The 12,618-nt window shown below is 52.5% G+C and overlaps 1 protein-coding gene across 3 annotated transcripts in view; it reads left to right on the top strand.

The window, feature by feature from the left end:
* ABLIM2 (actin binding LIM protein family member 2) overlaps positions 1-12,618 on the top strand; it is a 190,650-nt gene that overhangs the window by 168,780 nt on the left and 9,252 nt on the right. For 2 of the 3 annotated variants that reach the window (XR_009210479.1, XR_009210478.1), the window contains 2 exons: positions 2,193-2,247; positions 3,503-3,793. Coding sequence is in view for 1 of the 3 variants with exons in the window: in XM_058430059.1 (XP_058286042.1) it covers positions 2,193-2,247; positions 3,503-3,510; positions 3,713-3,793 (144 nt within the window). In the remaining 2 variants the exon portion in view is untranslated. The remainder of the gene's footprint in view (positions 1-2,192; positions 2,248-3,502; positions 3,794-12,618) is intronic. The other variant, XM_058430059.1, reaches the window with a different exon arrangement.

The raw sequence follows: 12,618 nt of genomic DNA, 5'->3' as shown, positions 1-12,618 counted from the left end.
TGTCCAGGAAGCGGAGGTTGCAGTGAGCTGAGATCATGCCATTGCACGCCAGTCTGGGTGACAGAGCCAGACTCTGTCTCTTAAAATAAAAAATAAAAAATTATTTGCATGACCGGGCGCGGTGGCTTACACCTATAATCCCAGCACTTTGGGAGGCCAACGCGGGTGGATCATCTGAGGTCAGGAGTTCGAGACCAGCTTGGCCAACATGTGAAACCCCCATCTCTACTAAAAATACAAAAATTATCTGGCCATGGTGGTAGATGCCTGTAATCCCAGCTACTCAGGAGGCTGAGGCAGGAGAATCACTTGAACCTGGGAGGTGGAGTTTGCGTTGAGCCGAGATCACACCACTGCACTCCAGCTTGGCTGACAGAGCTAGACTCTGTCTCAAAGAAAAAAAAGAAATTCTTTGTGAATACCCCTAAAGGGAAGAATTATTTTGTGAAGTGGTGGAGGCAAGAGGACCCTGGCTCAGGGTCCGGGTCCAGAACTACAGCGAGGGAGCAAGGCACTAAATAAGAAAATGCAGTCAAGATAAGTTTAATGCAATAGTTTTAGAAATCCAAATTAATGCAAAAAATTTCACGATAAACAAAATAGCAAAAATGTAAATAGAGACTGGTTCCAGTCCTCTGCCTGGGTGCTTACCCCACTCGTGAGCCTGATTCTAGCCCTCTGACTCCAGCTCTGCATCAGGAAGAAGGTCCGGCTTCCCTCGGAGCCTCGGTTTTCCTGTTTCAGATAAACGGCTTTGGACTCGGTGCCCTCTGAGGTCTTCCTGCTCTCATGCTCTCTAGGCTATAACCGGCTCCTCACTGCTCGCCTACTGCAAAGCTCGTGTTGAAAAGAGTTTGCCCTGTAACAGACCCGCTGCGCTGAGCATACCATCTCTCCTTTGGCTGCAGAACTCTCCCCGCTGAAATGTGATCCCTGTACCCAGTTTCAGCAGCACTGGCCAAGAGCCCTGACCCCGTTTGAGACCCCGTTCCAGGTGCTGGGGAACGGAGCGTGAATAAGACGTTTTCTTCAACAGGCTCCATTCACCGCGGGCAGCCAAGGCACAACCGCAACAGAGCGTGGCTCAGGGCTCATAGTGCAAACCCCAGGGGCCAGCGAGGGGCAGGAGGTGGGCAGGGGCAGGACTGATGGACGCCTGCAGGGGTTCAATGCATGCTTTACAGGGTGGGGAATCCTCCATAGAGGTTTGCAGGACGTGTCAATGATGCTTCCAGGTGGACAGAGGGGAAAGAGTTCCAGACACTAATGGTCGCAATGCGCTAAAATGGCAGTTTGCTGATGAATGCCACAGGCACCTGAGACAGGTGCAGGAGCTCTCGGGCCCATCCCCCCTCAGAGTGTCACCCTTAGTCGTTGTCAGAGGCACGGCCACCCTGTATGGGTGCTTACAACATGCCGGGTGACATGCCAGGGGCCTTATAGACACGGGGCTCCTTTAACCTTTGAAACAGTCACACACAGAGCTGCTGTGAGTACCACGGTTTCCAGGGAGGTAGGAGCCCCCTCATTTTGGAGCATTTGGGGTGGATGGACTTTGAGTCGCACACACAGCCGCGTGCGTCCGCGTAGCTCTGAGAATGCCCTACGAGTTCCACGATCGTGCACAGCGCCAGAAGACGGCAGCCAGTCTTCCCCCGTGGCCATCTCGCAGGGAACAGAGGGCCTAGGGTGGACCCTGGGGCTCCCTGAGCACCTGGGACAGCAGGTTCTAGGCGCTGTGCTCAGGAACCCACCATGTGGAGGGGACAGATCACCAACGGGGAGCCGCAGAGCACTGTGCCTAGCGCAGTGTGCGCAAAGAAATGGTGCTGAGCCCCCGGCTGCCGTCCGTGCCAGCTGCAGAGTGGGAAACCCAGGCACCTGGGAGCAGCTTTCAAACGGGGTTGGAGCCGTCCACACAGGAAGGGTCTGTGGAGGCTGCCCAGGCAGTGGGCATCCTATGAGCAAGAAAGCTGGCCAGTCCCACGGGCACAGCATCCTAGACTCTCCCCTTCCCAAGCCACTGTCGCTGTCCTTCTGTCACCTATGGCCCACTGCTGTGCTGAGGACACCCTACTCCCCAGGCAGCACGAGGACGGCGGCCTCCAAGGGGCCACATCTCCTGGTCCCCACCCATCCACACACCCTCGTGCCGCCTGTCTCTTGCCGCCCAACCTCTCTTTCTCTTCCAGAATGCCAATCTGGCCCCCTGTGGAGCAGACCCGGATGCCAGCTGGGGCATGCGAGGTACACGGAGCGGGGACCCTGTGGGTCTCTGGCTGGGGCAGGGGTCGCTAACACATTCCACAAGTCTTGTTCTGAAACGGCCCCGTCCACGGCCTGCAGAAGGCTGCGGGAGTGCCAGGCGGGGACACCTGGGGGAGGGCGTGCTGGTTTCCCTGCCTCTTCTGGCCAAAAGTCAGTTCCACTCCAAGCTAGCTTTACCCGCGATGCTCCCTCCGTCCCATCCATGGCCATGGCGGCCCTCTCCTGCATTGTATGGCACTCTCTGTCACTTGGGGAAGCAGAGTCACAGGCACAAGGCTTCCAGGGTCTGAGCGGGACGGCGCTGGGCTAAACCCTGCCTGCACCTTGCTCCCCATGTGGCTGCCGGCACACTGCGTGACTCTCCGGGTTCAGCAGGGCTGCTAGGAGGTTTGTGTTACCAGAGCGGCCACCTGGTCCTGTAGCAGGTGCCTGGCACCTCCCACAGGCTTACCTCCTGGTCAGCCTCTGTGCCCGAGAGTGGCGGGGGAGCCTTGCTCTGCTGGACTGGGTTGCTTGGGGGCAGAGAGCATCAGTGCACCACAGCCTGCTCCCTCTAAGTGGCCTTCGGTCCCCGGGCCTCAGAGTCAGCAGGTCCAGAACCACACGGGACATGTGGGGAAACTCAGGAACCGGCTCCCGACACGGAGTCTCCCTTCCGAGACTGGCTTGAGGACCAGGTTCTGTAGATACTGCTTTCTGTGGGTTCTGTGTGCGTGGAGGCCCTATGATCCACACTATTTCATTTTTGTGATAAGACGCTTTGAGTCTGGAAGTAAGACATTAGGGCGCAGAGCTCAGTAGTTTGAAAAGGAGAAAATGTAGAGTTAATAAGGTAAGACAGTGAGAGATGGGAGAGGCTCAGACCATAGCAAGATGTCAGTCTCCACAACACCCCCGAAAAGTATCCTCTGAAATGCCCACTGTACAGGCAGGTAAACTGAGGCTGGCATCTTTCAGCGTCACAGCTGAAAAGCACAGTGCCGCCCTCTGGCTTCCAGCCTGGCCTCCAGCCTGACCATGCCTCCTGCTCTGGTTTCCTGGGGGAGGCCCTCAGAGCCCCTCTGCCTGCAGCTCTGAGATTAGGGCCCCAGTGCAGGCTGCTCAGGGACCATGCATGGCCCAGCTGACTGCAGCAGGGAGATGGGGGTACCCCAGGGCAGGGATTGCACTCACGTTGGACGACATCTTGCACTTTCTAAACCATCTCGTGGTCTCCACTCTCTCTCTCTTACAGAATACAAGGTAAGCGGGGCCGCTCCCACACTGACCTCCGTGCCGCGCCACACCTGCACAGGTTAAAAGTCCTTTCTGTTGTGCTTTCCCTATGAAATGTGTGTGTCAGGTGCAGACGCAAGTATGTATTATCAGTGACCTTCTGCTCAGTTCTTTGGTGCCAGCACACACTTGCTTCATGAGGTGACCCTGTGGTTTCCTCCCCCAACAGATCTATCCGTATGACTCCCTCATCGTCACAAACCGAATTCGCGTGAAACTGCCCAAAGACGTGGACCGGACGAGACTGGAGGTAAGCGGGGGACCGCCGGGGCAGGGGACTCACTTCTCATGCGAGAGTCTCCACAGGTGCCTCCTCCGTGGTGTCAAGGTCGTTGCCCGAGGGGCCACGGTGGGGGACAGTGCAGAGCCTTGCCATGATGCAGAGTCAGGGGCCCACATTGCCTTAAAGGCCAAACGATATGGTGATGTTCCCCAACCTTGATGGCTTTGCAAAGAAGACCACCCTGGTTTGTGGATGAGGCAGGGAAGGCTTTGTAAGAATAATGAGCTCTGAGCTGGGCATGGTGGCTCACGCCTGTAATCCCAGCACTTTGGGAGGCCAAGGCGGGCAGATCACCAGAGGTCAGGAGTTCAAGACCAGCCTGGCCAACATGGTGAAACCCCTTTCTACTCAAAATACAAAACTTAGCTGGGCATGGTGGCAGGTGCCTGTAATCCTAGCTACTCGGGATGCTGAGGTGAGAGAATCACTTGAACCCGGGAGGCAGAGGTTGCAGTGAGCTGAGATGGAGCCACTGCACTCTAGCCTGGGTGACAGAGAGACTCCGTCTCAAAAAAAAAAAAAAGAATAATGAGCTCTGCAGGAGGTTTCTGTTCTCTCCTACTGAAGTTGAGTAAACTGTCCCAGCTTCCCACCCGACCACATTTACACCCATCTAAAATAACCGGACATATGCAGAAAGCAAGTATACGTTTCAAAGCCCCGGCAAGGTGTCGGCACAGAGTAGGTGTTTGAATACGATCTGTTGACTGAGAGAATTGACTTAGTTGAGTAGCTACTATGTGCCAAAGTGGCACGTGCAGTCCTCCGTTACTCCTCACAACCGCCCTACGGTGTCCCAGCATCCAGCCAGGGGGTTTCATCTCCTGAGCCCTGTCATGAATGTGCTGCTGCCTTTTACTAGACTCTCCTGCTAGAGTGAAGGGTCTTGAGGCTCCTGAAGGAAAGGGGACACCCAGCCCCATCTGAGCCCCAAGGGTGGAGAGTGTGTATGACCCCATGTGCACACGGCCAGCTGCCAGGCCATGCCCAAACTGCCCACCAGGCAGTGGCTCAGTCTGCTGCTGGGGAGGGAGTTGGAGGGGTGTGGATGCAGCTGAGGGGCAGTGGGTCAGTCTGCTGCTGGGGAGGGAGTTGGAGGGGCGTGGATGCAGCTGAGGGGCACTCAGCAGTACCCTAGGCTGAGGCCAGAGAGGGGAGTAGGCACCAGGCTGCTCCTCAGAAGGGGAAGTCTGGAAAGGCATTCCAGGCCCGGGGAAGCCCCTGAGCAAAGGCTGGCAGGGAGCGGGTGCTACAGCCTGTGTCTCCAGATAGGAAGTACGTCCTTACCAGGAACACTAAGCAGGCACCCACTGCCCTGCACTAGCTGGCAGGGTGCTCTTGAGCTGTGGTTTCTGCACCTCTAAGATGAGGATATTGATTCCATTTGACCGAGCTGCTCTGCAGACGAGAGGCTGCATAAAGCCCTTTGCCCAGGGCCTGGAAAATAGCGTTTCCTCGGTACAGGGATAGTGGCAGTGAGGGAGGGGACCAGGACACTGGTGTGGCTGTAGCACTGGGGATGGGATGCATCCATTTTGACCTGTTTGTTGCAAATGGTAGGAACGTGACCTAAAGTGACTTAAGCAGAGAAGGAATTTACTGTGTCCATGAAGTGTCAAACTGTAAAATACGTCAAGAGGTTTCATCTGAGCCAAATGTGAGTGACCACCTGAGAGGTGCAGTCTCAAGAGCTCCTGAGAACACGGGCCCACGGTGGTTGGGTTAAAATACATCAAGAGGTTTCATCTGAACCAAATGTGAGTGAACACTCGAGAGGTGCAGTCTCAAGAGCTCCTGAGAACATGGGCCACGGTGGTTGGGTTACAGCTTGGTTTATATGTTTCCGGAAGATAGAAGACACCAATCAATACATGTAAGGTACACATTGGTTCGGTCTGGAAAGGTGGGACAACTCGAGGTGGGGGCTTACAGGTCATAGGTGGATCAAAGATTTTCTGATTGGCACTTGGTTGAAAGAGTTATTATCTTAAGACCTGGAATCAATAGAAAGGAGTATCTGGGTTAAGGTAAGAGGTTTTTTGCACCGGGCGTGGTGGCTCATGGCTGTAATCCCAGCACTTTGGGAGGCTGAGGTGGGTGTATCATGAGGTCAGGAGATCAAGACCATCCTGGCTAACACAGTGAAACCCCGTCTCTACTAAAAATACAAAAAATTAGCCGGGCGTGGTGGTGGGCACCTGTAGTCCCAGCTACTTGGGAGGCTGAGGCAGGAGAATGGCGTGAACCCGGGAGGCGGAGCTTGCAGTGAGCCGAGATCGCGCCACAGCACTCCAGCCTGGGTGACAGAGCGAGACTCCATCTCAAAAAAAAAAAAAAAAAAAAAAAAAAAAGATGAGGGGTTGTGGAGACCATGGTTCTTATTACATAAATGAAGTCTCATAGGTGGCCTTCCTTAGAGGCAATAGATGGCAAATATTTCCTATTCAACTTTTAAAAGGTGCTAGACTCTCAGCTAATCTCTTCAGGACCAGAAAAAGACCTAGAAAGGGAAAGGGATTCTGGAATGTACATTTCCCCCACAAGAGACAGCTCTGCAGAGTCTTTTTTTTTTTTTTTTCTTTGAGACAGAGTCTCACTCTGTCACTTAGGCTTGAGTGCAGTGACACAATCTTGGCTCACTGCAAGCTCCACCTCCCAGACTCAAGTGATTCTCCTGCCTCAGCCTCCTGAGTAGCTGGGACTATAGGCACCCACCACCACACCTCGCTAATTTTTTCTTTTTAGTAGAGACGGAGTTTCACCATGTTGGCCAGGCTGGTCTCAAACTCCCAACGTCAGGTAATCTGCCCGCCTCTGCCTCCCAAAGTGCTGGGATTACAGGTGTGAGCCACCATGCTTGGCCTGCAGAGCCATTTTTAAATATGCCAAAATATATATATTTAGGGGTACAATATTTGTATTTCTTTCAGGGCCTGCTCTCTGTCATGTAATGCTATACTAGAGTCAGACAGGAATTTGGTATCTATGGCTACAGTTTTAAGATCTCTGTTTTAATGTTAATGTTATCAGTTGTGCCTGAATTCCGAAGGGAGGAGGGTAGAATGAGACATATCTGACTCGCCCCCTCTTCCCTTCATGGTCTGAACTAGGTTTGTAGGTTTCTTTAAAATCCCCTTGGCAGAGAGGTGGGGTTCATTCCTCCTCAATCATCAGCTGTTGCAGGGCTTAGAATTAATGTGTGGCTTACAGCTGGCTCTCATGGCTGAATGTCTCCTTCAGGTGTGGCTTAATCAAGGGCTAAATTATGTCTCCAGCACCCAGTTTCCTTCCTTCTATCTTTTGACTGTGCTTTTTCTGTGCTGGCTCTATTGATAGACTTTTACCTCACCTCTCTCAGGCTCTAAATCTGCGGGGAAGAGACCCACATCTTTCTCTCTCTCGGCAGTCCCAGAAAAAGCCCCATCTCTGCTCCTGAGTAGGTAATATGACCACCCTTTAATCAGCCAGTTTGACCCAAGGAATGCAATGCCCTAATTGGCCAGGCTCAGCCATAGGCCCATGCCTGGAGCTAACAGGGCTGCTGACATCACCTGAGCTGGGTGGCGTATTTAGCACTCCATCTTAGACAACCGGGAGACAGGAAAGAGGGAAGTGAATCTACGATGAACATGAACGGTTAAGAGGAAAGGGGTCTTCTCTGGTGCCCTTTGGTCATTTACAACGTTTTACAAAACAGTGTAGATAAGGAAAAAGACTAATCTGTAATCAGAGAAACAAAGGTGACAGCTGCTTAGGTTACAGCTGCCTGTCACACGACTCAGGTCCTGTAATCATATTCTCTTAAGGCTTAAAATACCTTAAATTTCCAACAGCTTAGATTTTGAACAGCCACTTGTTTTCACATTCCTAAAGATGGGGAAAAGAATGCCGAGCCACAGGCAGCGAGTGTTTGCTTGCAGGAGGGTGGGAGATGGAGCTGAGGAGGAGCGAGTGTCTGCCTGCGGGAGGGTGGGAGATGGGGCTGAGGAGGAGCGAGTGTCTGCCTGCGGGAGGGTGGGAGATGGGGCTGAGGAGAAGGGAGAAGCCACATGGCAAGCCCTTGACTGCCGTGGCCAGTCAGTGCGGTCAGTCCTCCAGGGTGTCCCGAGCACCCAGATGTGTGGAGATTGTGCTAGCAAAGGAACCGCAGATCCAGATAGCACAAGGGCCTTTGCCGGGGGGAGCTGGCAGCTCGTGGGACATTTGGACTTAACCCCATAGAAGAGGAAAGGCCACCAAAAGGTTCTGATGTGTTAGGATGTGCATGGGTCATCAGTAGGAGGATGCCGGGCAGCAGGAACCGGCTAGGAAGCTGGCATGTGGGTCCAGGCAGCGCCAGGTGGGTGGAGAAGCCCAGCATCTGTGCCGAGTGAGTGCGCAGGTGAGGCTGCGAATCCAGTACGGCGCCCCTGCCATCTCATCCTCAAGACCTCTCTTGGGTGGCCTCTGCCTACCGTCACATGGGACCATCCCCCAGTGGCCAGAGAAGGCACACCAAAAGGAACTCCAGCACTGTTAGCAGCCTGCAGGGACGCATTCTTCAGCTCCTGTTGAAGCTGTTTCCTCGTGAGTTGTGTGGTCAGGTCCCATCCCAAGCATAAATACTACTGATCTTTGTAAAATGGTTATCTCTGGTGGGGTGGGTGGCTCACCGGGTCAGGAACTGCTGGGAGGGTTCCTGCTGGTTGTGTGTCTTTGTTCCTCAAAGGGCGTGTCCCCTGTGGGCTGTCTAATGGTGCTGGAGTTAATTGCTGTCACCACAAGGGGTGAGCTCAGCCAGCATGTCTGGCGGCTCCTGGCCCAGCAGCGGTGTGGAACCGGGGGCCTGTTGGGACTCGCTGCAACCCTCTTGGGACTATGGTGTGCTTCACAGGACTTCTGTTTAACTTTGTTTGGCAATAATGCAACATGAAAATCGTAAAATACAAGTGGTTAACATTTGTAAATTTATCCTTTTAAAACACCCTCTGACACCTGGGGAATGGTTTTAATCACTCAGAGTTCCAAGAACACACCCAAGGGTGCGACCCTAGTCCTCCTTCCTCCTCAGGCTCAGCCAAGCCAGGAGGCAACTGGAAATGTTACCACATATGGGGAATGTCCCTCATTTTTCAGCAGCAGCTGCCTGTCTGCCTTGGGCTGGGAGTGGGATGTGAGCCAGAGGGGGCTCAGGAGGGGCCACCTCCCAGCAGGAGAGAAAGGGACCCTTGGTGTTTTTCTTTCAGAGGAAAGATCTTTATTTTTAATATGTAAAAAACAAATCTTAACTGTCATAAAAGTCCAGAAAAATACAAAGAAGGACATAAACCTCTTAAGGAATTCCCCCACCCAGTCACAGCTGATAACTCAGCGGGAGACATGCTTCTGGAAATCTCTTTTGCACATCATCTCAGGGCTAACTGAATCCTATTTTGGATCAAGAGGGCTCATACTGTATATCCAGGTTTGACATCCTGCTTTTTGCTTTCAAATTTGACGTGGATATTTCTAGGCCAGTCAATGCCGATCTGCCCCATCTTTATTTATTTATTTATTTACTTATTTATTTTTTGAGACAGAGTCTCCCTCAGCCTCCCAGGCTGGAGTGCAGTGGTGCGATCTCAGCTCACTGCAGCCTCCACCTCCTGGGTTCAAGCGATTCTCCTGCCTCAGCCTCCTGAGTAGCTGGGGCTACAGGCACCCACCACCACACCCGGCTACTTTTTTATGTTTTCAATAGAGATGGGTTTTCACCATGTTGGCCAGGCTGGTCTCAAACTCCTGACCTCTGGTGATCTGCCCACTTCAGCCTCCCAAAGTGCTGGGATTACAGGCGTGAGCCACTGCACCGGCCTGCCCTACCTTTTAAATGGCCATGTGGTGGCCCACTGGGAATGTGGCTCCCACAGGGGACGTGTGTGTACCTGTGTGCATGCATGTGTGTGTATGTGTGTGTACCTGTGTGCATGTGTGTTTGCATGTGTGTTTGCATGTGTGTATATGTGCGTATACATGTGGGTATGTGTGTGTATTCATCCATTTTCACACTGCTATAAAGAAATACCCGAGACTGGGTAATTTATAAAAGAAAGAGGTTTAATTCGCTCACAGTACTGCATGACTGGGGAGGCCTCAGGAAACTTACAATCATGGTAGAAGGCAAAGGGGAAGCAAGGCACGTCTTACATGGTGGCAGGAGAGAAAGAGAGTGTGAAGGAGGAACTGTGAAACAACCATCAGATCTTGTGAGAGCTCACTCACTATCACAAGAACAGCATGGGGGAACCACCCCCAGGACCGAGTCACATCCCACCAGTTGCCTCCCTCCACATGTGGTGATTATGGGGAATACAATTTGAGATGAGATTTGGGTGAGGACACAGCCAAACCATATCAGTGTGTATGTGTGTATACACGTGCCTGTGTGTGTGTATTTGGATATGTGTGTATGTGTGTGTATATGCATGTGTGTATGTTTATGCATGCATGTATGTGTGTGCATGTGTGTGTGTATACGTATGTATGTGTATACTTGTGTGTGTGTATACATGTGTGTATATTTGCATGTGTGTATATGCATATGGATATGCATGTGTGTGTGTGTGCATGCATGTGTGTGTGTGCATGTGTTGTGTAAGATGAGGGATGGCAGGTAGGAAATGAATTCCAGGAAGAACAAAGTACACATGCAAAGGACCTGGGACAGGAGGGAGCCTTGGCTGCTGGAGGAAGTATACAAAAGCTGAGGTGTCTGGACCTGAGCCCGGATAGGCCCTGCAGGGCCCTAGATCGTGTTAAGCAGTTTGGTTTTTAGCCTAAGAGCAATGGCATTTATGACTAGGTGTGCAATTGAAAACAACACCTGTGGCCACATGGCAAAGCCCAGATTGGCTGCATAGAGGCAGGGAGACTGTTTCAGGGCACTTTGGGTCTGGGGCAAAACATGATGGCATCTTGGACACTGGTTGTGGACTGGTGAGTGTGAGAAGTGGATGGATGCAGGTGATCTGTGGGAAGTCCAGGGGGTGGAACTTGGTGATGGGAAAGTACCCCAGGTGTGGCTGCAGGCTGTGCGGGTGCGATGGTGACACCCAGCCAGATGCTCTGCGCCCATGAGCAGCAGCCAGTCACTGTGACAGTGGGTTTCGCAAAAGAGGAAAATTTTATTCACAAGACTGCTGAGCAAGGAGACTGGAGAACAAATCTCAAATTTGCCTCCCAGAGAATAGGGCCTACGGAGGAATAAGAAGTGGGTGATCTAAGGCATGGGAAAGATGACTGCTGGTGGGAAAGGTGGGGGCATCGGGATTTTGCATGAACACAATTGAGCTACATGGTTCTTCGTGGGACATATGTTTAAGAAAAAGACAGTGTTAGCACAATCCAAGAAAGGTGTTTTTGGCCCTCTGAAGTCGGGCATTCGCTCAGACCTACTTGAAGATCTCATGGTCTTTACTGGCTTAAAATGGACAAGAGCAAGCAGGCAGATTAAGTTTGGAGGCCCAATCAGATGAGGCCCTCGGTTTCAAGGGTGGGTGGAGCGGCCATCACTTAGTGGAGCAGCATGTGGGCAGATGCGATTAACCCTCACTGATGGGGCACGGCCAAGGGGATGCAGGATGCCCAGCCGCGCAGCAGTGAAAGGTGCCACGCAGCACATAGTAAGTGTTCAGTTAGAGTGGATAAGTACGGAGGAGTATGGAGAAGCCCTGATCATCCTCTTCCACTCTGGGAGGGCTGTCCCATGGAAGAGGGTCAGACGAATCAGGTGGTGCCAACATGCAGAGCGGGGTTCAGCACACAGAGCTCATAAGAGGCAGAGCTGAGATTCAAACTAAGGTGTTGCTGAGAGCCACTGCAATATGCTGTCTTCTGAGTTAATTACAGTGTGGAAAATGAATTTTTTTTTTGAGACAGGGTCTCTGTCACCTAGGGTGGAGTGCAGTGGCAAAATCACAGCTCACCACAGCCTCAACCTCCTGAGCTTAAGTGATCCTCCCACCTCAGCCTCCTGAGTAGCTGGGACTACAGGCATGTGCCACCATGCCCAGCTAATTTTTTACTTTTTGTAGAGACAGGGTCTTACTACGTTGCCCTGGCTGGCCTCAAATTCCTGGGCTCAAGTGATCCTCCCACCTCAGCCTCCCAAAGTGCTGGGATTTCAGTCATGAGCCACTGCGTCCAGCCTGAAAATGAATTTCTAACCTGTCTTAGGTGCCCCCAACTTCCCAGTACAGACAGGCATTTTGCTCCTTAGATAGGAAAGTGTATCAACCAGGGTTTTCCAGAGAAACAGAACCATTAGGTGGATGGATGGTGGGTGGGTGGATGGATGGATGCATGGATGGATAGATAAATGGATGGATAGATGGATGAGTGGATGGATGCATGGGTGGGCAGGCGGATGGATGGGTGGGTAGATGCATGGGCAGGTGGATGGTTGGGTTGGTGGATGGATGGGTGGATGGATAGGTGGGTGGATAGGTGGGTGGGTGGATGGATGGGTGTATGGATGGGTGAGTAGATGGATGGGTGGGTGGATGGATGGGTGGATGCATGGGTGGATGGGTGGATGGCTGGGTGGGTGGGTGGATGGATGGATGGATAGATGGATGGATGGAGGAGTGGATGGATGGATGGGTGGATGGGTAGGTGGGTAGGTAGGTTGATGGGTGGATTAATGCATGGGTGGACAGATGAATGGATTAATGGATGGATAGATGCATGAGTGGATGGGTGGGTGAGTGGGTGGATGAATGAGTGGGTGGATGGGTGGGTAGGTGGATGGGTGAGTGGGTGGATGGGTGGGTGGA

Source organism: Hylobates moloch, unplaced genomic scaffold (genome assembly GCF_009828535.3).
Source record: "Hylobates moloch isolate HMO894 unplaced genomic scaffold, HMol_V3 SCAFFOLD_17, whole genome shotgun sequence".
NCBI classification, from domain to species: Eukaryota; Metazoa; Chordata; class Mammalia; order Primates; family Hylobatidae; genus Hylobates; species Hylobates moloch.
The sequence above is the reverse complement of the archived record's forward strand: the minus strand, read 5'-3'. Positions and strand labels throughout refer to the sequence as shown.